The sequence below is a fragment of the Polypterus senegalus genome, chromosome 16 (genome assembly GCF_016835505.1).
Source record: "Polypterus senegalus isolate Bchr_013 chromosome 16, ASM1683550v1, whole genome shotgun sequence".
Lineage (NCBI taxonomy): Eukaryota > Metazoa > Chordata > Cladistia > Polypteriformes > Polypteridae > Polypterus > Polypterus senegalus.
The window spans coordinates 18,110,731-18,137,845 of NC_053169.1; the positions used below are offsets into that span (position 1 = coordinate 18,110,731).

General features: G+C 36.3%; 1 protein-coding gene across 1 annotated transcript in view; it reads right to left on the reverse strand.

Annotated features, from left to right (window-relative positions):
• Nucleotides 1-9,049: 9,049 nt before the first annotated feature.
• The window catches only part of tjap1 (tight junction associated protein 1 (peripheral)), a 79,686-nt gene continuing 61,620 nt past the window's right edge, over nt 9,050-27,115 (reverse strand). Inside the window, exons 7-10 of the mRNA XM_039737930.1 lie at nt 26,969-27,035; nt 24,401-24,508; nt 20,206-20,289; nt 9,050-10,556 (exon numbers count right to left, since the gene is read on the reverse strand). Coding sequence (XP_039593864.1) covers nt 9,117-10,556; nt 20,206-20,289; nt 24,401-24,508; nt 26,969-27,035 — 1,699 coding nt within the window. The 3' untranslated portion in view covers nt 9,050-9,116. The remainder of the gene's footprint in view (nt 10,557-20,205; nt 20,290-24,400; nt 24,509-26,968; nt 27,036-27,115) is intronic.

Consider the following 27,115-nt stretch of genomic DNA (forward strand, 5'->3'; position numbering starts at 1 on the left):
TTAATCATGTTTGCCTGTCTAAGTCAGTGAGTTTTGTGTGTGTCCTGAGAAGAAGGCAGCGAAGTGCTGGTAAAATTCTGTGTTGCATTCACCGCCATCTACAGTGCTTTATGCTCAAGTTCAGCATTTGCCATACCAGGAAGTGAGGCTGTGAGTGAGGATAGACTATACTGGGCACCTGTAGAAGTTCATGACAACAAATGGAGAAGTATGACTTTTAATCAGACGTCTGAGGAAGGAGGTGTGCTGGTGAGCCTTTTTGACTAGAGACTACAGTGCATCCGTACAGTATTCACAGCACATCACTTTTTCCACATTTTATGTTACAGCCTTATTCCAAAATGGATTAAATAAATTTTTTTCCTCAGAATTCTACACACAACACTCCATAATGACAACGTGAAAAAAAGTTTGAGGTTTTTGCAAATTAAAAATAAAAAAAACTGAGAAATCACATGTATATAAGTATTCACAGCCTTTGCTCAATACGCTGTTGATGCACCTTTAGCAGCAGTTATAGCCTCAAGTCTTTTTGAATATGATGGCACAAGCTTGGCACACCTATCCTTGGCCAGTTTCGCCCATTCCGCTTTGCAGCACCTCTCAAGCTCCATCAGGTTGGATGGTAAGCGTCGGTGCACAGCCATTTTAAGATCTCTCCAGAGATTTTCAATCAGATTCAAGTCTGGGCTCTAGCTGGGCCACTCAAGGACATTCACAGAGTTGTCCTGAAGCCACTCCTTTGATATCTTGGCTGTGTGCTTAGGGTCGTCGTCCTGCTGAAAGATGAACTGTCGCCCCAGTGTGAGGTCAAGAGCGCTCTGGAGCAGGTTTTCATCCAGGATGTCTCTTCTGTACATTGCTGCAGTTATCTTTCCCTTTATCCTGACTAGTCTCCCAGTTCCTGCCGCTGAAAAACATCCCCACAGCATGATGCTGCCACCACCATGCTTCACTGTAGGGATTGTATTGGCCTGGTGATGAGCAGTGCCTGGTTTCCTCCAAACGTGACGCCTGGCATTCACACCAAAGAGTTCAATCTTTGTCTCATCTGACCAGAGAATTTTGTTTCTCATGGTCTGAGACTCCTTCAGGTGCCTTTTGGCAAACTCCAGGCAGGCTGCCATGTGCCTTTTACTAAGGAGTGGCTTCCGTCTGGCCACTCTACCATACCAGAGATGGTTGTCCTTCTGGAAGGTTCTCCTCCCTCCACAGAGGACCTCTCGAGCTCTGACAGAGTGACCATCGGGATCTTGGTCACCTCCCTGACTAAGACCCTTCTCCCCAGATTGCTCAGTTTAGATGGCCGGCCAGCTCTTGGAAGAGTCCTGGTGGTTTCGAACTTCTTCCACTTACGGATGATGGAGGCCACTGTGCTCTTTGGGACCTTCAAAGCAGCAGAAATTTTTCTGTAACCTTCCCCAGATTTGTGCCTCGAGACAATCCTGTCTCGGAGGTCTACAGACAATTCCTTTGACTTCATGCTTGGTTTGTGCTCTGACATGAACTGTCAACTGTGGGACCTTATATAGACAGGTGTGTGCCTTTCCAAATCATGTCACATCAACTGAATTTACCACAGGTGGACTCCAATGAAGCTGCAGAAACATCTCAAGGATGATCAGGAGAAACAGAATGCACCCGAGCTCAATGTGGAGCTTCATGGCAAAGGCTGTGAATACTTATGTACATGTGGTTTCTCAGTTTTTTTATTTTTAATAAATTTGCAATAATCTCAAGTAACCTTTTTTCACGTTGTCATTATGGGGTGCTGTGTGCAGAATTCTGAGAAAAAAATGAATTTAATCCATTTTGGAATAAGGCTGTAACATACAATGTGGAAAAAGTGATGCGCTGTGAATACTTTCCGGATGCACAGTGAATATGTGTTCACTTCAGCTAAACATTGTTGATCACTCCATGAAATTTAAAGCTGCTTAAGTTCTCAACAGCATCCACCCCGGATACAGATCCAGTTGTATGTTCACAAGGTCCAACACAGGAATTTGGGCTAAAATATTGTTAAACAAACAACTTTGAGGAAACCCTCTTGTACATAATATTTAAATACAGTCAAACTGATCAAGCCTGTAATCTGAATAAACACCCCATTTGTTGATCAGGAGGTCTACCCAATAACAGCTCAATGACTGGCTACGATGGCTCAACATGTGAGGACATAATTGAGAGAGAAATGAACAATTAGTGATCAAAAGTTAAAGAAAAGCAGGTGAAGAAAGGATTGAGTGAACGCTCTGCATCATACCTGTGCATATCTCAGGTGTTTCAACAAGCAGAATATAGATTGACTGCTGCAGTTTCACAATCTGCCATGAACCTGGGAGTGCTACATTTGGAGTATGAAGTGTCAAGGCAAAGAACGAGTAAAACTGAATAAGGGGGAAGCAGGTCTTTAATTCAAACATTTCAAGTGTGCTTCATTGTTATGCACAAGATGATTTGTAGAAGTGCTTTATTTAATAATATTTCAGCAAAGATAAACATTTGGGATGATGTCAGCATACAACTAGGTACCAGACATTTGGATTACACAATACGAGCAAACAGATTTTTCATGGTTGCTCTGATGCTGTTTGCTAATGTCCAGAGTTGGCCTCCTTTGAAGCAGATTGAATTACAAATTTTGTCACCACTGTTTTTTAAACTTAAACTTGTTTTTTTTTGTTTGGCCATCACTACAAACAAAATGGAGTCAATGACAGATACTGTCACATTAGATGAGCTGCCCAGGTGATGTGATATACAGGGCTGCCATTTACACCCATTCAGAATAACTCAACCCACCTCAGCCTGACCCCCCTTTGAAAATGGGCACTTAAAATATCCTGGGATGTGAATGTGGCAGAAGATGTGCCAATGTGAATATTTAAGAACTTCCCTATTGCCTGCTTAACAAATCACCTCAGAAACTTATATTTTGCTATTTTATTTTGAAATCTTGTTAACAGTGGCCTTTGATACAACGATGGAGATTACTCAGGAGTGTTGCTTCAGTCATGCAGCTTTAATTTTCAAGACTACACATCAGCTCATATCTGTCAAATCAAGCACAGAAATTCTAAAGAGTGAAAACATTATGGCACCAGGAAGCAAAGCAACATCAGCATTGAATTTCTAGGCCAGTGAACATGAATTTTCTCTGTCTCTATATCTCCCGTTCATAATTTTCAGCCAACACAATGACTTTAAAGCTGCCTGCCTCATGCTGTTCTTATGTAGAAGGGCCCATAACCAGGGCAATGGTCATCCAAACCTATGGCCATGTGACAGTCAATGGTGTCTTTCTGTAGTTATACAGTGAAAAGGAGCCACACTCATTACTATAAGACTCCAGTCTGTCACATTCACTTCCAGTTAACAGCCCCTATTTATGCAATTAGAAGGATGACTTTTCTAACTTGTCAATAATACAAACAGAAGATACGTTGTGCCTGAAATAAAGCACATAAGTAATAAAATAGTAACTCCCAACTGTCATGGGGCCATACTTTTGAACTGAAGTCCCAACTCTCCCCTTCATTCATTGGTCATGAGTCCTGTCTCCTAAGTAATATGCTACTCTTGGCAGCTCTTAATAGTGAACACTACTTTAACTGTTATGAATATATCTACTTGATCGATTTGAGTTGATGGAGTTTATCCTGGCAGCCATAGGCACAGAGCAAAAATCATCCATGAATAACCAATTACACAAAATGCTACTCCTACTGGGTCAGATAACTAATCAAACCAAAGGAAAATTAAATTTAGTTAATTTAGGAAATGGGCAGGTGTGGAGATGTTGACTCTAATCAGGATCAGCAAAGAAAAAATATCAATTATTCAATTAAGAGAAAATGCAAGAAACATTAAAAAAATAAATTTAAAATACTTTATTTGTTTTAAAATATACATCCCTGGATTAAAAATTCAGAAAATAAGATTAGTACAGGTTTAACAGTCTCTTATTTATACAAGGATGATATTAAAGTGGTGAAACTACAAAATCATGGAAGTGTCAGTACATTACATTGTAAAAATAAGAAGAATGCACATACCTCAAACAACTTTTTCAAAGTCATTTTTTTCCCCATAAACAAAGTGTATAGAATGTAACACTTAATACAACAAAATGTTTGAAAAGAAATTACATGATCAATTATCAAGATAAAAGATTATAAATAAAACAAGGTAGCCAAAAAATCAATCACAAACATTTGTATTTTGATTGGATGGGTGTCAATAAGAAAGAAACCAAATATTTTTTATAAGACAACTTAAAACAACGCATTGGGTAAGCAGATTCAGTAATACTCATTCAATGCAACAACTCAAAATTGACAAATTCTGTACAAGTTAAACTGAATGGATGATGACCTACAGTGCATGTGTGAATTTTTTACCGTGTGTGAATACATTCTTGAAAACCTAATTGTCCAGTAAAAGACGCAGATTCAGTTTTCACTGCAGTGCAAACACCTCAATGTCATGTTAGGGCACTTTGAATGAATGTAGCTGCAACATCCTTTTGTTTAAAAAAAATCTTGCTGTCTAATATCACTTGAAATGGTGTCAGCCATTAAAGAAAGATGGCTATTTTCAATTTGGAGAAGTTGGGAAGCAGAAAAGTGCTTTTCATTTACATTCTTGCAAAACCTAAAACATAAACAAATTCAGAATGCCAGCACTCAGGGGAAAAAGCAAGCATTTGTCATTAGAGCTTTCTCTATTTTGTAGCATGCTATAAGGTACACTGAAAACAAAGATGTGCAAAATCAACACGGATCCAAATAGGATGTTTTTGAGGTGAACAGATAACTTGCTGTGAAAATAATGTTAATACTTTTGCAACCATCAATGAAATGCATAATGAATGAACAGTGTAAAGTGCAATGGTGAAGGCTTCTGAGGTAGTCTAAATCTGCACCCAGATAACTGCTTTGGCAGTACAACTAATTGAAGAACACCAGGATTTCTTTTTTATGTACGTTACAAGCCTGAAAAGACTATGTCTCGATATGGCTGCATGTATCTATAAGGTATTATTAAAATAATTATTGATTCTGCATTATTTGTTACAATGAAACAAAAAAAAAAAAAATTGGAGTGAACAACACTTTAAATAGCCTACTTTTTAAGTTTTATACGAATAGTGACTTCAGGACTTTGCAATATTTATATGGCATTTGCAACATAATACTATGACTTAATGTGTCTGGGTACAGAAAGCCATAGGCGAAGTGGTATGCTGGATTATTTTGGAAGGCTTTGCAGCTGGCCATCTAGTAGCTGATGAAAATGGGAATAAAAAGCATGTTTCATATCATAATAGAGCCAAGCATACTCAACTTGTAACTGTCACCCTGTTACACTGGAGCTAACACCATTAAATAATTTGAAGACAAGGAATGCTATTAAATGCTACTGCTATTCAGAGTAGGGTGTCCATCAAAGAAAACATGATGACTCATAGCTCCACTGGGACAGTTCAATTCTACCTTATTCCTGTACTGCTGTATTTCAAGTGTAAATCTGGAAATGGCTCTAGTTGTGTGAAAAAAAACCAGAATATATAAGAAGGTGCCTTGAAAGTGAACAAGAATTTTATGTGAGGCGAGTCCAAACAGAAGTCAAAATGTAAATAAAACTTTACTTTGTGTGCCGTGATCAACACCAACAGAAGCTACTTACTTTACGTACTCATCATACAATACACTGCATTGACAAATAAGAAATTCGCTTCAAAACCTTCTGCACAAGGAAAAGTTTAAGTTAGCACCTTTTCAGAAACTGTAAAAGCAAACACAAAAAATAAAGTCTAAATAATTCTAACATTTCAGAATGGCAGTGCTGCTTTAAACTAGAATTGCAGATACTTAAAACTGCTGATGGACTGTGGGAATATCACCACATTGAAGCTTAAAACAAATGTTACAGAATTAAACCTTCAGAAAGTATATACTTTAAGGTTTAATTCTTAACCTCAGTTGTTAAATTTAAAAAAAGAATAATTTTACAGATTGCTTCCTTTGTAAACCTCATGAAAGGTGATGATGTATAGAACACAATACTAGTATTAAAACTTGCTAATGTAGAAATTCAGGCTGTGCACTACTTAACAAGATATGCCACACAAGAGACAGATGCTGATGAAGACATATTATACGCATACATCTCCTGTGTGTCAGCGAGTGTATACATACACGCATATTATGTAATTTAATAAGTACATAAACTGGTGTTTTTGTAAGGTATTTTGTGACAAAATAGTCTTGAATGACATCATGCTATTAAAACCCTTCATAATACATTCACTATTGGGAAACAATTGTAAAAAGTAAATAGATTTTTCTTGAATACAAAAAAAAAAAAATAGGACTAATCAACACTGTAATTTGGGAACTCTGGGAAATTAGAGACAAAATGGCAACAGGAACATATTAATCAATAATAATTTTGAGGCTTTATACCTACATAAAGAAAAAACATAATATACTCAAGCTTTTTTGCTATTAAGTGAAAATAGCAAACCTGAAAACGGTTTTAAGATTTTCTTTAAATTTAACGTATACCTGTGTAAACACTGAGCTGAACAGACAATACAAGCTGTAATGGCTGTATCATGATCACCCATCAATGCAGCATCTGTGGGCTAAACAAAACATCTTCCCAGTAGCAACCAATATCATGTTAAATAAAGTGCCTTGTTAATAATAATATAAATGGGAGATTAATTACTTTTGTTCAGGTTTAATTTGTATTTGCTTTAGATAAAAAATACAATGGACACAGTTTTATCTCTCTTCCCAGCAGTAATACTTTTTCAATACAAATTACTGTTTATAAAAAAAGAGAAATTCCTGTAAGAGACAGTATAAATAAAATGAGACACCCAACTAAGCATGACAAACTAGTTTAAGTTAGGATTCAGGGATAATTTACATTAAGCATAACCAAGGTCAAAAGGTGGTTTTCATTCCGAATGGGGAAAAAATGCCAAATGGTTCAATCACAAATTATGTGAATCATTTGACCCTTCCACTGAACCACATCACAGCTTGTAGGTAAATTCAACTGACACCCTGCAAAGACAACCTCAAGGTCAAATTAAGTCCCGTCAGCAAGGCATCCATTATATAGAGAAAAAAAAAGGGAAAAAGAAAAACAAGCTGCCCACATAATTGGGCCCTCTACCATATGCACATTTACCTGCTTAATGAAGAATTTTTTTTTTTTTTTACATCATGGCTTTGCTCTCATTATATAGCTAATAGACACAAGAAAAACCGTAGAAACTGAAGTATTTCTGCTAGTAGCTACAAGAATGGTTATACTCAACACACACTCAACCATAAACTACAGTGTACATACATAATAAGAACTGCATTATTAATGTATCATGTCATAATATCACATGGATTACTGCATATGTTTTGTTAGCTGCAGGTTAATCCTGAAGGTCAGATTAAAGCACCCAACATAAGAAATGTTTTCACTTGATTAACAAGTTAACAGATTTTGCTAGAGTATACTATCGTACGTGCCTGACAGCATGTCACCATTGACATTAAAACATTTCATGCCAAATGTGATTATTTGAAACTATTAAAGAAGTTCAGTCCTGAACAGATGGCGACCCTAAAAGCATGCACTTTAGCTCTGCTATTAGACAGTGCTACTTCAGACGTGTTACAAGAATGCATTTGTTCCAATCACAAACATACTTAAAAGACATTGAGTCTTGAGTAGTCATTAAGCAGGATTAAACAATTCAAATAAACTACTGAAACAGATTTTTTGAAAAAAGATGGATCAAAAACTCCAAAACACCACTTTTAAGTTCAGTACTGTCTCAGCACTGACTTCAGTCTGACAAAATGCAGGCAAATAAACATTCAGCATAAAAACTTCCACCTGAGTGTAGACCAAGCTTGATAACTGACAGCACTGTTTGTCTAAATCACCTCAACTGGGAACGATGCGCAAGCAATACATTTTATGTCGATGCTGAACAATATGCTCACACTGTGACACCTTCTCACTCTCTACTGGGTTTCTACAGTATGAAATTTGTGTTTCTGATTCTATTCATCTCAACTGGCAAAACTGCTCGGTACATGAAAGGTGCATTTTTAAATCTATATATTATTTATACCTGCAGTACCTTAAGAAAGGAGGATAAGAATAATATACAGAAAAAGACAGTTAACACCCAAAACAAAAACACAACACACAAACACCTTAAACTGACTGAAGGAAAGTGCATTAATTAATACCAGCACTCTAAGGTATTAACAGCACCTCAATTGCATCGTTATTCTTTAATAGGCACATATTCAATAACCTTTTTCCAAATCTTACACATAGCTAAAATGTATGCATCCTTCAATGAAAATCATAGTTTAATACTTTCTGAAATGTAGGCACTGCAAGTGAAAGAAAAGCTCTGATCATAAATCATTCCACACCCTTTTAAGTCTGTTAGGTCTGTTAGAAGTTAAACTCGCCAGGTAGCCAGCCTGTGATGTCTACCATCTGAAAAAGCCTATAGGTACCTCATGTTGACCAGCAACATACTTTGTAGTTATGAAAATTGAATGCTACTGTACAGTACATCCAACATTGATTCAACCCTTTAAAAGCCATCAAAACTTAAAAGGTGTAATGCTGATCCTATGGGTAAAACACAGTTATCACTCCATACCAAGGAACACATGTATAATGACACTCAGGGCAGCAGTCCTTAATGAGGCACATTCCAAGTGCCTGTCATTTGTAGTCTTAAAAGTTCTACTTTTAAGTTATTACATCTGGAAACATGCAACACCCATGTTTAGACTGAAGGCTAACATTATGAAAAACTGTTGAAGAGATCAATGGACAGCTGAACATTGATTCAATACACCCACCTTTCTGAAGAAGCTATTCTGAGCAATTTTGGTGTATAAAATACTGAAAGCTATCAGGCTTAAAGTGACTCTGCTTGAAAGCCTCATCTATAGAAATCTGTGAAGGAAATAATTACATGTTCCCCTTCAGTTACAAAAAAAAAAAACAGATATCCAAAACACTCCAGCTGTTTTAGAGGCCAGGATTAATTAGAGAACATTCTCAGTCTAGTCTAACAAAGTACCATGTTCTAGAGCTCGAGTTAGACTATCCTTGCGATGAAGATGATGTACCCCCATTCGTTTAGGGCTTTTCAGTGGTCTAGAGGGCATGCTAGGTTTCTCTTCATATTCATCTGGGGTCCTCAAGGACCTGGGCATAGTCAAAGTGAACTCTTGTGTCAGGACATCCTGCTCTTCTGTGGAGCTCTCTGCCAACTGTACATCGCTATCGTCTTTAACTATTATGGGGCTGGTTTTAATCACTGTAGCAGTGGTTGTTTCAGTGGCCTCACTACTTCCATCTTCATCCTCCAAAGGATCTACAGCCAACAGAAGCCTCTGCCCCTCCTCGTGAGAGAAGTCTGTACTATACTGATCCTTCCTGGCACGTGCCTGTGTGCCACTGTTGTCTGTGTCTTGGCTGGATTCACGACTAATACTCCAGCTATGGAGAGAAGACTCTTCTCCATCTGAATAGGCACCTCTTTCATCCCCTCTTCTTTTTTCATTCCTGGACACTCTTTTAATCAGGAGGCTCCTCTGCAGCTCCTGGGCTGTCTCACTGCTGAATGAAGTGCGATTGACTAAGATACTCTCAGAGGCAGGTGCAATCTTTTCTACAAACATACGCTGCCAATTAGCCAAGATATCCTCCTCAGAGCTGGCAGAGCTAGCAAAGGTGCTTGGGGCTTGTGGAGGGCTGCTAAAAGGGCTAGAATGAGTTGAGCACAGGTCAGTGATATCTTGTGGATGAGGACGTCTGCCACCACTAATATCACTGCCACCACCCGAAGAAGATGAAGCTCCAGATCGCCAGCCTCGTTCTGATATTGGAGGGCTGTTAGGTACCATTCTTTGCCTTTCACCATCATCCTCTCCTCCACCTTGCACTAGACTAAGTGAGATAGCTTGACGGGTAGCATAAGTACAATTTGGGAGAGGGCTATTCTTTGGAATCTTCACTTTGTCATCAGTAGAAAATTCAATTACCTTTCGACCAGGATAAAGAGGGTGAGGTGGAGGAGGAGTAGGGTAAGGGTTTAACTTCTCAAAAGATGGACCTGATGCTCCATTACTTTCTTCTTCAACCACCAGGCCCTCCAAACTATTCTGTCGAATGCACATCCCATTTTGCTGCTGTTGACCAATTCCTTTTTCTTGCAATCGTCCACCATTTTCCTTACTCGGTTTAGCTTCATCGCCCTGAGGACCTGTCATATCCACATGAACAAACACATCTTCAGCTACCGGACGTCCAGAGCTACTGCTTGACTGTGCAGAATTCAGGATCATAGGCTCTGGCTTTTCAAGTACTCGAGCAATCACAGATGTAGGAACAACATCAGCAGGGGCCAAGCTCTGAGTTGGATCGGGTTTGGTTGCACCAGAATCTGGGGGACTAATTTTCATGTGTTTGTTGACCATATCTTGCAACTCATAGGGAAGCTATAAAAGAAAGCATAATGTCATAGTGTAAGCATATGCAATAAAATAACAAAAATATGTAAAAATGTTAACCTACAGTATAGGGGAAAACACAGATTTTAATTTACCCTAAGAGGTAAATTTCACAAGAAACACAGTACCTGTTTATTCTTTCTTTAAAGAAGCAAGCAACAACTGACAAATATTAAAATGATGTGCGTGCAAGCAACATGTAAATAAAACTGAAGTAAAAACTAACAGGAAGGTAATAGGTCACTTGAAAAGTTAAAAAACACTGATTCCTTATAATGCCTGGTAGCTAAAGTCTATAAAAGACAGACGAAGCACATAAAAAACAGCAAGTTTAAGGAACAGCCACATTTAAAAAAAAAAAGAGAGATTGGTGGGTAACACTTTAATTTAGGTACTGCAAAAATGGATCTATTACTCATTTACTCTTATGCAACAAGATATTAACAAAGGATTCTTCTGGTCTTCATAACACTTTTAAAACATCTATAGACAGGTTAATCATCTCTGTGCAGTGTGGCATATTAACATTATGGTAAAATTACTTGTTAATAAGAAGGATTCACAGGTCTTATACTAAATATGTAATATCAAGAGAAATGTGTCTCAATGAGGTCACCTCAGACCACTCCAAAGTGAAGTGTTATAAGTGTTATGAAGACCCAAAGAAGGGTTTGTTAAGGTCTTGTTACATAAAAGTAAATAAATAATAGATGCACTTTTACAGTACCTAAAGTGTTACAGATTGGTTTAGAATCTACTGAGAGCAACAGTGGGCTGCCAACAGGTGTCATGTCAAATAATTATATCTGGAGCACTGAACCTCAGCCATTAAGCATTACACTGCAAATAATACTGTGTGAACATTTTTGAGGGATACAAGACAAGTGACAGCAAGTAGGGATGTACTTGTATTGTATCATTTAAATGACAGGCGTAGTTGGGCAAGAGGTTATTTGCATAACGCGCACTAAAAGGTATTTCCATTGCAGCTTCAAAACCTGTATTGTTATTTAATCTGGGACAATAAATATTTAGAAAAGCAAAGCATATGTGAAAAGGAAATAACAGAGAAAATTAGCTTTTTTTGTTTATAGATTATTGGAAATACTATAACATCTATAGTGCTTGGTGGGGCAGGGAGATCCATTTTAGTTGTATTCTTAGAAGTCACAAAAGACATCTAAGCATGTAGTGAACTACAGTGGATTTGCATACCTTTCTGAAAACATTTCACTTTGTCATCAAGGGTTATTGAGTGTAGACTCATGGGCAAAAATGGAAAATGAACTAATTTAAATGGAAAATGAACTAATTTAAAATGAAATCTAAAATGTAATAAAGTGTACAGAATGTGAAGTGGTCTCAATATTTTCTGAGTCCACTGTAGGCTATTTTGTTAATGTACAGATAGCAAATAGAAGAGACAGGATTTGCAGGAGCACTATGTATATAGTGTTACTCTTTTGGATTTCTTGGCCCCAGTATAAAACGTTAAGAGTTATTTCCACAGTACAAAACAAAACATTTCTTACTTTCTTTTCAGCATGGAAATAACTTTAACCCTTTTTTATCTTTGCAAATGCATATTGGCACAGCTCTTCACTAACTCTATTAAAATATCAGTTATATTTACATGACAAAGTAGTAAGCAAATGTGCATAGTGAGAGGCCTGTGAAATATACTTTGTCTATTGCAGTGGATTGGAGGAGAGGAGACCAACAAGACTGTACAATTCTTGCAGATTCATCTACGAAAATATATGGTAAGGAGGCTAGCTATCCAAAAGTAAAACACAATTATAGCCTGAGCAAAGGGAAAATAAAGGAAAACTCAAAGGATAAAAGAAGCATTACATGTCTGGGTAAAGCAAGAACTAGGTGTTTTCCACCAACTATTTAATTACTAGAAATAAGCAAGCAATCAGTGATGCACCTAACACCTTACACAAAAAGCTTTTGCTTTCTTTGACTACATCATGATGCACACAAAAAAGTACTATGCTCTTTCTGATTATTGTTTTTGCAATTTACCTAATAATGATGAGCGATTACTTTAAAACATTTTAAAAATATACCACAATGCAACTGTAAAATAATGACCAGTTGGAAATTTTAATTCTTTACCTGGCATTAGATTTAGTGAGACAAGCTAGAGTTGGTAACATTGATTTGTGGAAAAGAAGTTGACTGAAAAAGAGGTTTCATAGACCTGATGCACAAATTAATAATGACCTTGGTAAAACAGTAATTAAGACACCTGCCACTTTCTTTCAGGGGCCAAAATCAATCCAGAACTTCTACAAATGCTAGCCTTCATTCAGCTGAGGGTATGACTATCAGTCTTACCTGATCGATAACAAGACTGCCATAACTACAGCTGAGAAAGACTAAGATGAAACATTACTAGAGATAACACACTAATAATTCATAGACATTTGCTAATTTACCAACTTGCCCCCCACCTTATTCTTTTAAATGTTAAGCTTATACTTGACACTACTAATTAGTTTGATAAGTTAAAGCCATATTTCAGTGTCTAAATCCACTTATTATTCCATGAATTACAGTGCAGACAAATTTTATACAGTAGTACTAATACCTCAGTAAGAACTGTAGAATGTTATTTTCACTTTGAATATTTTATCTATTTTTTAGTGTGATGCATACAGACTTTCGAACAAGTATTTCAGTAACAGCTTACATTTTGTTCAACAGAACAAAATATGACTGACTCCATTCCCCTACCTTTCTATTCAGTTTTTTTCCCCCTCCCATGAAGATAGATGTCTTATACTACTAATGGAATGTTATTGTGCCAGCAGACAGGCATGGAACTCACAGTTTAAGAGACAGCAAAAGACTGAAGATTACTTATTCATTTATGGCCCTAGAAGGTTATGCTAATGATCTCAGATAAATAAAGAAATGGTAAAATAATTGTGATTAATGATAGATTTAAGACGAGACGAGGAAGAAACCACCTGAGGACAACAAGACCTGGAGGTGGAACAATGAATGAGTGAGGACTTAATCATCATTTAATTGCCAATATTAATTAATTGTATATATATACTTTTTGTTGTTAGAGAAATGGTGAAAACTACTTTTTTAATTAAGCCTTGTTTCAGATAGGGACATTACAGGAAAAAACTAAACAATATGACAGCTTGTAATTATGAGAAGCATTTCATTTTCTTTTATGTCATATGTACTATGGATAAATAGTTTTATACATATTTTATTACTTAAGTATGTATTTTAAAGAAATTTTATTTTAGTATTTTAGGGTCTCTGAACAATAAGACTATGTACATAATTTCATTAGATCAATATGCAGACAACGATACAAATTTCCATAACGGACTGGTCGAGGCCCGGGTTAACAACGGCCACCACCAGTACTGTTAGCCAACAGGGTGCTGGCAGAAATTGGGCTACTGTTGGCTGAAAAAGAAGACGGGGGGGAAGACGTGTCTGGAGGCAGAAGGACAGGAGGAAGGTAAAGAGAGTGGAATGGAGGATAGGAACTTTGAATGTTGGAAATATGACTGGTAAAGGAAGAGTGTTAGCCGATATGATGGAGAGAAGGGTTGATATATTGTGCGTACAAGAGACTAAATGGAAGGGGAGTAAGGCCAAGTGGATCAGAGGTGGGTTCAAAAATATTCTATCATGGTGTGGATGGGAGGAGAAATGGGGTAGAGATTATTCTAAAGGAGCAGTATGTCAGAAGTGTTTTGGAGATGAAAAGAGTGTCAGACAGAGTAATGACTATGAAGCTGGAAATTGAAGGTGTGATGACGAATGTTGTTAGTCCATATGCACGTCAAATTGGGTGTTTGATGGATGAGAAAAAAGATTTCTGGAGTGAGTTGGATGAGGTGATAGACAGTGTACCCAAAGGGACAGATAGTGGTGATTGGAGTGGATTTCATTGGCCATGTTGGCGAAGGGAACAGATGAGATGAGGAAGTGATGGGTAAGTATGGTGTCAAGGAGAGGAATGAAGGTGGTCAGTGGATAGTGACTTTTGCAAAAAGGATGGGTAAGGCTGTGGTGAATACGTATTTTAAGAAGAGGGAGGAACATAGGATGACGTACAATAGTGGAGGAAGATGCACACAGGTAGATTATATCCTATGCAGAAGAGTCAATCTAAAGGAGATTAAAGACTGCAACGTGGTGGCAGGGAAAAGTGAAGATAGGCAGCATGGGATGGTGGTCTGTAGGATGACGTTGGAGATCAAAAAGAAGAGGAGGAGGAGGAGGAGAAGGAGGGCAGAGAAAGGATCAAATGGTGGAAGTTGAAAAAGGAAGACTGCAAGGTTGAGTTCAGGGAGGAGGTAAGATAGGCACTGGGAGGCAGTGAAGAGTTGCCAGACAGCTGGGCAAGTACAGCAGAAGTAGTAAAAGTGACAGCAAGAAGGGTGCTTGGCTGGACAGAGGAAGGAAGAAAACCTGGTAATCGAATGGGGAATTACAGGAGAGTATACAGAGGAAGAGGATGGTGAAGAACAAGTGGGATAGTCAGAGAGCTGCAGAAAGTAGACAAGAGTACAAGGAGATAAGGCGCAAGGTAAAGAGAGAGGTGGCGAAGGCAAAAGAAACGGTGTATGATGAATTGTATGAGAGGGCGGACACTAAAGAGGGAGAAAAGGACCTCTACCGATTGGCTAGACAGAGGGACCGAGCTGGGAAAGATGTGTAGCAGGTTAGGGTGATAAAGGATAAAGATGGAAACATACTCACAAGCGAGGAGAGTGAGTTGAGCAAATGGAAAAAGTACTTTAAGAGGCTGATGAATGAGGAGAATGAGACAGAGAGAGAAGGTTGGATGATGTGGAGATAGTAAATCAGGAAGTGCAACAGATTAGCAAGGAGGAAATAAGGACAGCTATAAAAAGCCATCGGTCCAGATGACATACCTGTAGAAGCATGGAGGTGTGTAGGAGAGATGGCAGTAGAGTTTTTAACCAGATTTTTTATTGGAACCTTGGAAAATGAGAGGATGCCTGAGGAGTGGAGAAGCAGCGAACTGGTACCAATTTTTAAGAATAAGGGGGATGTGCAGAACTGTAGTAACTACAGGGGGATAAAATTGATGAGCCATAGCATGAAGTTATGGGAAAGAGTAGTGGAAGCTAGGTTAAGAAGGGAGGTGATGATTAGTGAGCATCCGTATGGTTTCATGCCAGGAAACAGCACCACAGATGCAATATTTGCTCCGAGGGTGTTGATGGAGAAGTATAGAGAAACCCAGAAGGAGTTGCATTGTGTCTTTGTGGACCTGGAGAAAGTATATGACAGGGTGCCTCGAGAGGAGATGTGGTATTGTATGAGGAAGTCGGGAGTGCCAGAGAAGTATGTAAAAGTTGTACAAGTTATGTACGAGGGAAGTGTGACAGTGGTGAGAACTGCAGTAAGAGTGACGGATGCATTCAATGTGGAGGTGGGATTACATCAGGGATCAGCTCTGAGCCCTTTCTTATTTGCAATGGTGATAGACAGGTTGACAGACAAGATTAGACAGGAGTCCCCGTGGACTATTATGTTTGCTGATGACATTATGATCTGTAGCAAGAGCAGGTCGAGGAGACCCTGAAGAGTTGGAGATATGCTCTAGAGAGGAGAGGAATGAAGGTCAGTAAGAACAAGACATAATACATGTGTGTAAATGAGAGGGAGGTCAGAGGAATGGTGAGGATGCAGGGAGGAGAGTTGGTGAAGGAGGATGAGTTTAAATACTTGGGATCAACAGTACAGAGTAACGGGGATTGTGGAAAAAGGTGAAAAAGAGAGTGCAGGCAGGGTGGAATGGGTGGAGAAGAGTGTCAGGAGTGATTTGTGACAGACGGGTACCAGCAAGACTGAAAGGGAAGGTCTACATGACGGTAGTGAGACCAGCTATGTTACATGGGTTGGAGACGGTGGCACTGACCAGAAAGCAGGAGACAGAGCCAGAGGTGGCAGAGTTAAAGATGTTAAGATTTGCATTGGGTGTGACGAGGATGGACAGGATTAGAAATGAGGATATTAGAGGGTCAGCTGAAGTTGGACAGTTGAGAAACGAGATTACATTGGTTTGGACATGTGCAGAGGAGAGATGCTGGGTATATTGGGAAAGGATGTTAAAGATAGAGCTGCCAGGCAAGAGGAAAAGAGGAAGGCCTAAGAGAAGGTTTATGGAGGTGGTGAGAGAGGACATGCAGGTGATGGGTGTAACAGAGGAAGATGCAGAAGACAGGATGATACGGAAGAAGATGATCTGCTGTGGCAACCCCTAACAGGAGCGGCTGAATGAAGAAGAAACACCTGTGGTCAATAGATTACAGTAATCCCTCCTCGATCGCAGGGGTTGCATTCCAGAACCTCCCGCGATAGGTGAAAATCCGCGAAGTAGAAACCATATGTTTGTATGGTTATTTTTATATATTTTAAGCCCTTATAAACTCTCCTACACTGTTATTATTAGAGCCCTCTAGACATGAAATAACACCCTTTAGTCAAAAGTTTAAACTGTGCTCCATGACAAGACAGAGATGACAGTTCTTCCTCACAATTAAAAAGAATGCAAACATATCTTCTCTTCAAAGGAGCACCATCAGGAGCAGAGAATGTCAGAGAGAGAGAGCGAGATAAAAGCAAACAATCAAAAAATCAATACGTGCTTTCAAGTATGCCGAAGCACCACGATAAAGTGGCATTTTGTAGAGGAGCATCCGTATCCTCTAGGCAAACAGCCTCTGTGCAAACAGCCCCTCTGCTCACACTCCCTCTGTCAGGCGCAGAGAATGTCAGAGAGAGAGAAAAGCAAAACATATCTTATATCATTGAAGGGTTTTAGTTAATATGTAATACATGCTCTGATTGGGTAGCTTCTAAGCCATCCGCCAATAGTGTCCCTTGTATGAAATCAACTGGGCAAACAAACTGAGGAAGCATGTACCATTAATTAAATTACCCATTGTCCGCAGAAATCTGCGAACCAGCGAAAAATCTGTGATATATATTTAGATATGCTTACATTTAAAATCTGCGATAAATACGGTGTTGTTTTGTTATACTTTTACACCAACATATGTTCCTGTGTTTGAGCATGCTCAAAAAATACACGTGTAATGCCACGAAAAGTGCACGCAGACAGTTTGTCTACATTTTGTCATCTACTACTAGAATATAAAAAACATTTTTGTTTTAACAATGTGTTTACACAGATTACTGTAGAAACGGAACAGACATGAAATGCGTGTGCTCCAAATAACAATTTATTATTTCCACTCTAAAACTCCACTTCACTCCCAGATACTCAATCAAGGCATGAGCTGGGAGAAGTTCATGCACGTTCTAAATTGGTGGGGGGATGGAATAGTCGGCTGCTTCTAGCTTCTCTTTATCAGCACATTTAGAAGACAAAGGACACTGACGGAGAGATGTGAAGGGATTTAAGAAGCAATTTAAGGTGGGACGGAATTACGAGTTTTTTCGTAGGCTCTGGTAATTCTAGTGTTAACAATGGGTGTGGCTTATACATAAGAATTCAACAATTTTAAGTGATTTCCACACAGTTTTGTCCACTTTTTAATGCTTTGTAATATATTTAGTATTTTAATTTGATTTTGCATTACACTACAACTTGTTATTGCTTTTTTATTTGACTGAATTTAAAGTTGAAATGATCTCTATAAGCAAAAACGCACCACTTATTATACAAAGGAAAAACCTTGAATCAATTCATTTTTAAACAGTAGAAACATATTTTAAGTACCGCAAAACTCTCTACAGTAAAACTGGAAATATTCAATTATGGTAACATATATCATATACAGTATATCTCCATATCTCTAAACCCTTAGCTTGGGAATGAGAGATGGATAACCAGGGTATTCCTCCAGGCACTGATCTCGACAATGGAGAATCTCATGTCAGGAGAGGTGGAAAAATAAAGTGCCCAACGACTTAAAAACAAGCATGAACATCGCAGCCAAAGGTGATCAGCAATTTCACCTGGCTTTCTCCTACAAAAAATTAGACCTGTGTGTGAAACATAAAAAAGAGCCAATCACAGCATGAAGTGTGTGCTATTTGTTTTCATTTTGATTACTTCAGTATTCTGTTTATGAAGAATACAAAATGCATATCCACCTGAAATATAAATCAGCCTTCAAGCACTTCTGTCACCTTGAGGGGACAAAGGTATGGCTAACTTTAGCGGACTGTTAAGGATGGTGCCCATCTGTAATGGGAATTTCATTTTTCAATTGAAAATGAAAAGGCTATTCTTTTTCAATGGATAAAGGATGTTTGTTGTAATTATAAACTGAAGCTACTCAGCCAAAAAATACAAATAGGATGTTCAAATACAAATAACCTAAAGTTTCATACTACATCCATGGTATCATGATGGTGATTAGATAAACTCAAAATTATCGATTTCAATGCCAAATGTTAAAAAAAAAAAAATCTTTAAAATAGGGAATTATGGAAACAAATTAGGCACTACTTTAATTCAAAATTTGTATGCTAAAATAAAGAAATCATTGCAAGTGCAACCTTAAATGATACAAATACTCCAATTTGCATTATTAACTATTACTGTATGTTATGCCATACCTCTTCAAAACATTAGAATATTTTTTTTTTATCATTTAAGTACTACCAAATGTTATTTAATTTTATTGAAAATTCCTCTAATTCTATTACTATATTTTTTATTTATCTATAATTAAATACACCAACATGTTTCTTTGTCTCTGCCATTTTTGGTAATGTCCATCTGCTTTATCATTGCTGGATGTACTGTATTCCAATGGAAAGCTTTGGCAGCTAAGGTTTAAATAGTTTCATTGTATCACAGACTTGAATGAAAGTAATTTGAACTTAACTGAAATAAACTGATCTGCAAATCTTCCTGTTTAGCTTTATTCATATACAACATTACATATCAAAGCAGATTGTAATAATCCTATATTTAAAGGTAAAATGACAACACAACTAAAAAGGAAGCGGTGATCCAGAAGGACAAGCAACTGGACTGAAAACATTGCAATACTAGAAAACCAGATATAAATGGCAATCTTTTAAATGCAGAAATATACTGTGTAATAAATATGTTATATAGTATAGATTCCAGACATACACAAACTTCAGCTGGTAGGTTCTCTTTCACACTTGAAACTTTTATTGATCACTGTGAACATTAGCAAGGTTTTGCAGATGATGCCATTCAAAAAGACTGTACAGCCTTCAGAGTCAGCTATTACATATAATGGGCACAAACTTTAAGTACCTCCTTGTTCCACAATAATTTTATTATTGCAAGCAACTGTTTGGGAAAATTACAAAGCACTTTTTTCTTTAATTAATATTATAATATTTAAGCTGTCATTTTCACAGCCATTAATTTGTGTTTCTTTTTTATTTCTTTTTAGAAAATGCTTTACTGACAAAAAGTTTTATCAGTATCTCTGTTACCTATATCTTGCTTTAAATGTATTCCAAATATAATTTTTCTCAAGTGATAAAATGGACCAGGGCCTAGTTCGTTTTTAATGGGTCTTTTGAAGGTTTACGCTTACAAATTATTAAAAAGAAATGCTGACTTGACTTTAGTGTTCTGGATGACTAAAATTATACTTACATCAGCAAACTTGTGGTTTCTGAAATGTGACTTATTACACTTCAAGAGTTGCACTGCCAAATTGCAATCCTGCCGATAGCGTTCCTAAAAATACATTTTGGAAATCACATTAAAAAGCTATTACAATCTATTATAGAAAATACACAAAGTATTTAGGAAAGTTGATAGAAACTTAATATGTCTCAGCTTTTCAAAGAGTAATTTATTATAATTTCATTTTAACTTAAATATATATAATTTTTACTGTTTAATAATTTGATTTCAATGTTCTCCTGCTATACAAACTAAATTTCTTTTCTATTTTTAATGTTAAAAATATATTCACTAGTGAAACCTTAAAAAATACTGTCAGCACCAACAGTGCATCTTTACACACTCCACAGTTTTCAGCTTAAGAGATAAGATATATATATATATATATATATATATATATATATATATATATATATATATATATATATATATATATATATATATATATATATATATATATATATATATATATATATATATACATACATACATACTTATGTTTATTTTATTAAGGAAAGCTCTCAGGATAAAATCTTAAGAAACTGTGATTAAATTTCAAAAATGCAATTTTTGAGGGAAATTTATTGAGTCAGCTAGCATGTGAAAAGTAACACACAATACACATCACTCAACAACATCAGAAAATAGAACAATACTCCAATTTCAATGCAGCCAAGGGCAAGGTTGATTACTTCACCATAAACTGATGGTTATAACAGAAAAAAAGAGATTAAAACAAATGTTGAGAAATTAAAATCCGGTATTTTCCAAGATATATCATATAAATGTGCAATATAAACAAAGTTAATGGAATCAGCATAAAAATACATTTCCTGTAATAGCATATTGTCATAGCAACCTGCCATCTGGGATTTCTGAATCTCTCTATGTTAAAGTTGAGCTTAAAATGATTGTTGAGCAAGGATTATATTGTTCATGTTTAAATTTACTAGTACTCGTATATATTAACTCTTCTGCCATGAATTAAGACCAGCTGAAATATATCAGTTCTTGCTATTTTTTTTTAAATCAACCCATCAAAACAGTGCAGAATCATTAAAAAAGAAAACATCTGATTGACACTTTATATGTTTCCACATATAAACATCAAGTAACTTCTTATTTACTTAATATAACCAGTGAGAAACATCTACAAAGCAAATTTATACTTTCTATGCTGTCAATTGATTTCAAGATGACACTGTTAACTTGTATGCAGGTCAATAAAAACAATCTTATGTAACTAAAGGGCAGAATTAAATCCTATTCACGCATACCTGAACTGTAGGCTTACAGGATTGCTATTGTCAAGTGTGAAGAACATAGTGAAATTCTTACTTCCACACACTAATCAACACGGAACATGTTGCATCTCTCTCTTTGCCTGTGATTAGTGAGTACAACTACCGCACCTATTATAAGGTCTTGGGGAGTTGAGGCCAATGCCAGCCCTGTTGGAAACACCAGAACACTGCAGGGGAAAATAATTTGACCATGATCTCTCACAATCACATGCAGACTACAATAAGAACTTGGCTGTAATTTCTTGAGTTTAGTGCCTTTGTGAAGAAGGTTTAGAATGCTAGTCCAGGACCATTAAGATGTTCCTGGGAATGATGTGTGTTATGTATTTGTTTGAAGTGTGTACTGTTCTTTTGGTTTTAGTTATTTTTCATGTATGTGTATTGTTTTTGTTGTTTTCGTAAGTAATTTTGTGACAGTAAACTATCCATAAATGTAGTTATCTTCCTTGTTCTTTGTGAGTGGAGCTCCAGGAGGCAGGCTTACACAAACATTGCCACTCCTGAACACTCCTCCAGGTCATTCAAACTGGCTGAGAAGGCTCAAGTGTTGGGAATCATTCATTTGCTATGCAGTCCTGGGAGTGTTGCATTTTCTGTCTTTGGATTTTTGATAATTTCTCACTTTGTCAAAATTAGTCTGAATTTTGGATACTGGTTTGGAATCATTTGTATATGATTTCCTTTTAGTGTCTATTTTTGCTGTTTTGAGATTTTTTTGTACTTTTCTATTTTTAATAAAGCTTTCATTTATAAGGATTTTTTGCTTTTAACTACAAGGGGTTATGGTCACTCCTTCTCTTGTGGGACTTCTGTTATACTTTGATGATATTAATAGTTATTTTGCCACCTTCTCATTTTGGGCCTGCTCCAGTTAAAGCCAGCAGATACTGTTTGAAGTCTAGCTGGCTTAAGGTGACGTTATGCTGTGCAGAAAGTGAAGATCTTGGCCTGCTAGAGTAGCAGCTTTTGGAGGCCACAGAGCATTTTTATCTGTGGAAGACTCCATATCATGACACTAATGTTATCTTGTGTATCACCAAAGTCAAAAAATATTGAAGTATGCAAGACTCTACAACTAGCTTGTTTGGGGTTTTTTTTTTTTTTTACAGTTAAAGGATTTGAAAAGTGACTGGATTCAGAAACAAGGAAGCTTCTTTCAATCTAATCTAAACAGAAAACAATGAAACTTGTTTGCTCTAGATGTAGTTCTATGCTACCAACCTCATAGCACCATCAATTCAAGTGGGAAGAACCAAAGCACTCACCTGAAGCAAAGCTTTATGCATTTTTTGGAACAGTAAAATACTTTTTTTTTAGTTTCTTTCATAATAGCGTTTATGCCTTAATAAATCTTTTTGATTCCAACACATTATAATAATAATATAAAACCAACACAGCATTCGAACATTGCTGCTCACCCATGTGTTTTCATTGTGCAACATTAAAAACTATTTTAAATTTACAGCACTTGATAGAGTGATGAATAAGACTATGTGAAATGTGATTCAATAAAGCAGACTGACAAGATGCAAACTATAAATACCAAATATTTAAGTTTTAACAGCAAGTCTGTCCTTTTTTGCTTTTCCAAGTATCAGAAATAATACACACATTTGGCTTCTCTGAGAAAGTGTGAACGTCTATTAGGTTTTCAATATGATACAGGGAAAGGGAAAACTGCACTGTAAACAATTTTAAAAAGAAGGTTCAAATGCCAGCACACCGGGTTTCTAAGTTTTCTTATTATTACTCAGTGTGGGAAAAAAGTTTACCTATTTTTCTATTTAGCAAATACACCTCCCTAACATTAAACCTTTATATGAGGTTTTATTGATACATTGTTTAATTTTCTAGAAAACAAATGAATAACTACTACTTCACATCATATGAATTATATGATGGTGCTGTTGTTAAAATACAGCAAAGCAAGACTGAAAATGCTGTGTTGACCAGACCCTGTGTGCATATGTGAATGTGAAGAGTCACTAACCTCTGTAATTTTACTTGTACATTCAGAAACTGTATCCTGTAGAAGACCACTGCTTCAAGAGTACACACTGACCTGGAAAGAAACTCAAATTGCTATGACAATCAACATCTTGGGCTAGGTAGACCTTTGCCTGGGTGTGCCTATATATGCCTGGCAGACAAAACTGATGCAGATCGCCCCTGCACATAATCACATCAGCTCAAGCAGAAATATGTTAAATAGGTATTTAATAAATGAAGACACTGATGTGTTTTATACCTTTTGAAAAGAAAAATATATATTTGACATTTATTCTGGAAGTGATTTATCCCTTATATAATACATTGCTATAGTCAATGAAAGACAGAAAAAAAATCTGCATACCCCCATATGCTTTACCACAGTGAATTACAATGAATATGTAATATGAGGAGTTACGTTTTCAGCAATCAATTGCACACAATAAGACATAAGTTAAGTGTTTCTCCTTCTTAGCAATTACCAGTGAATTCATAAAGTCAGAATGCATTATTTGTAATTAAACATTATAAACCACATTGTAATAGTATCAGCTGCTACCTTTATAAACTTTTTATAGAAATGTATACACTTTTAATGAGCTTGCAGTTTCTTGGTATTTCATATTCTGTTTCACATTTTCAGTAATAAAGAAAGAAAATCACTGCGATTAGATTTTTACCTGTTTAAAAAATAATACAGCTTGTTATTAAGGGTAATTTCGAAGAAACACTCTAAACATTACTCAATATTAAGAGTTAATGATGCCTGGGTTTGTGTTTTATTGGATCTTCACTATCTTTATACTAGGCTAACAGGCTAATAGTTGACTGCCACTGTGCCCACTTTAATATTGAAAAAAAATTCTTACATTAAGCTCCTCAAGCTTGTTTATTGTGTTTTTAGCATCTAATAGCTTGTTGGTGAGCTCCACAATCTCTTGGTCCATGCTCTTCTTATCACTTTCAACTTTTCTGAGCTACAAAAAAATAACAAATTTTTGTTTTTAGCCAATACACATTATATTATCAACACAATGGCTAAATAAGGTATAACTGGTGCTATGGGTTAAATGAAAAAAATACAGTGAAGTAAGTAATTACTATTGTGTAAAATACAAATGTGTATATATGTAGAAATAAAAAGTGAAAAATCTGCCTTCTTTCAGATTTTTTTAAAACAAAGTATATTATATATAGCTAACAAATGTTCAACCTCTAAGAAAAATCAGGTTGGAAAAGTTAGTACATGAGAATGAACAACAAAAGGTACCACACAAATAATAAGAATCAATGTAAATTTAAATTTTTTCCTTTTTATTGTTTATTACTAATTTATGTGGCATCAAATGTGGCATCATACTTAAAAAGGCAAATATCTAAATAAACCACATGCAGTGTGGTTTGTTTGATAAAGGATTTGCACAAAAAATTACTGATTTAAGCCTTTTTATTTTGTCTCATTGTCTGACCCTGAGAAAGTCTCCTTACTTGTCTATGTTTGAAATGTTCAAATATGAAAAACTATCTTGTGATTTGCAGTTCATTTTGAGTAATAGGATAAAAAGGAAATGTAAATGCAGTGTAATAAAATAAAAAAATGAAACGCAACTGCATACACCCAGCTTTGGCTTACAGAGGCCTGAAGATGCCCAGTATAATATGGCAGCAGATTTACAGACCAGAACAAGGGTGAGGGACAGTGGATGGGTTGAGGATGAAAAGACAAGAGAAAAAGAAAAGAAAATCATGGTAAGAACATTAAGATGGAGCACAATGACATACAGGAATTATAGAAATTACACATTTTACATTTAGATTTTATGATAAACCACCTTGACTTTTAGCCAAAAGTTACACTTATTTTATCAGTACTTTACACTTCACTGAATCAAACCAGTGTGATAAAGCAGGTATGTAATACACAACAGTCCTGCTGTTCTAAAATATTTTGCCCCAGTTGCATTTGGCCTGCTATCTAAAATTCTCTCTCCATTCCCTACAAATGCTTCAAGTGTCTACTAAAAGAGTATACTTGTTAATATATTGTTTTTAAGACTTGCTCACAAGACTCTAGAATCATTACAGTGGTCCTTTCTAAGATAGCAAAATTATACAAATATCAAAAACAACATGTCTATTTTTAGATTCAAATTATCATTAAAAAAGCGTGGTAAAATATTTTATAAGAAAAGGGCCTCGTCCAGGTGTTGTTCCTGTCTTGAACCCAATAATTTGCTGGGAAAACGAGATAAGAAAATGGACAGATATTCTGACAGTTTCAGGCACAAGGCGTTGCAAGGGTCAAAAGTGTCACAGGACACATGAGATGTAAGGGCCTAACAAATTCAATAAAAGGTGTCATTTTGCTTGGCTTTTCTCTACATTCATAATCGCGAACACGGTCCAACACCCAAGTACTACAAGGGACAGATGAAAGTCTGTACCGATAAGGGGGATAGAAATCTACATCCTAGTGTTGGAAGGAGGACATCTCCAAGGAAACGAGCCAAATGTCCTATAACGTTGGGAGCTAAAAATGAAATCCTAGGAGGGTATCAGAAGCAAGATTACCACAAGAAACTAATTGGTAGGCAATCCAAAAGACCCTGGGAGTGCCACACCTCTCACTTGTGTTGAGCAGAAAGCCAAATAAGTGTGACAAAGGAATTTGGCAGTGACCAAAACAAAATGAGGAATAATAATTTAGATGATCAGTTATGAATATGCTTCATATATAAGCATCTGCAAAATGTATAAGATACTGAACAAAACATGAACATCAGCATGCAATAGAAAAGTAATTAATATCCCTCAAGGACTCTGAGACACAGTTATTTTAGTAATAGATTAGCTACAAAAAATAGTGAAGATTACTGATATTTAAATTCAGGGAATTATTCCACAATACAAACATTAACAAGCTGCTTTTTTTGTTAGTTGTACGTGTTGGTGGTAAATCTCTTGCTATAGTTTTAGGATTCACAGATGATAGAACATTACTACAACTCTAAATACTTAGCTATTAAAATATTAGATTTGCTGTGGCACCAATACGTATAGCAAGATTGACCAGTTAGTTAATGCTCATTTGTAAATGACTTTCTAGGATAAAAAAAATAAAGAAAAATCTGGTGAAAGATCGCATAATATTTCAATACAACCATACAAATGGTAGTAAAAATACTGTAAACTGGGAATTATACATTGCATATTTACCATCAAAAATATAGTCTATTTAGTCTCACAAAAGGTAAATATGATGCACAGCATATTAATTTTACATTAAGTGAGAGTTCACTCAAGCGCTGTAAATCACAAGAAAAGAAGTTTTGCCCTGAATGAGTCCATATGAGGCAAAATTAAACTACACATACTGAAGTGCTTTGGCAAGGATAGTATTGTTTTCTTTTTGATATTAAAGTTATGCCTTTTCTTACTAGAGCATGAAGTTTTTCTTCAAGGTCTTGATTAGCTCTCTGTGATGCCGTATAACTGTTCTGCAGCCTGAAACAATAAAAATACAAGGTATATTAACAAAATGCATCACTTTCCACTGGTGCTAGTCTATCTGATGGAAGAGACCA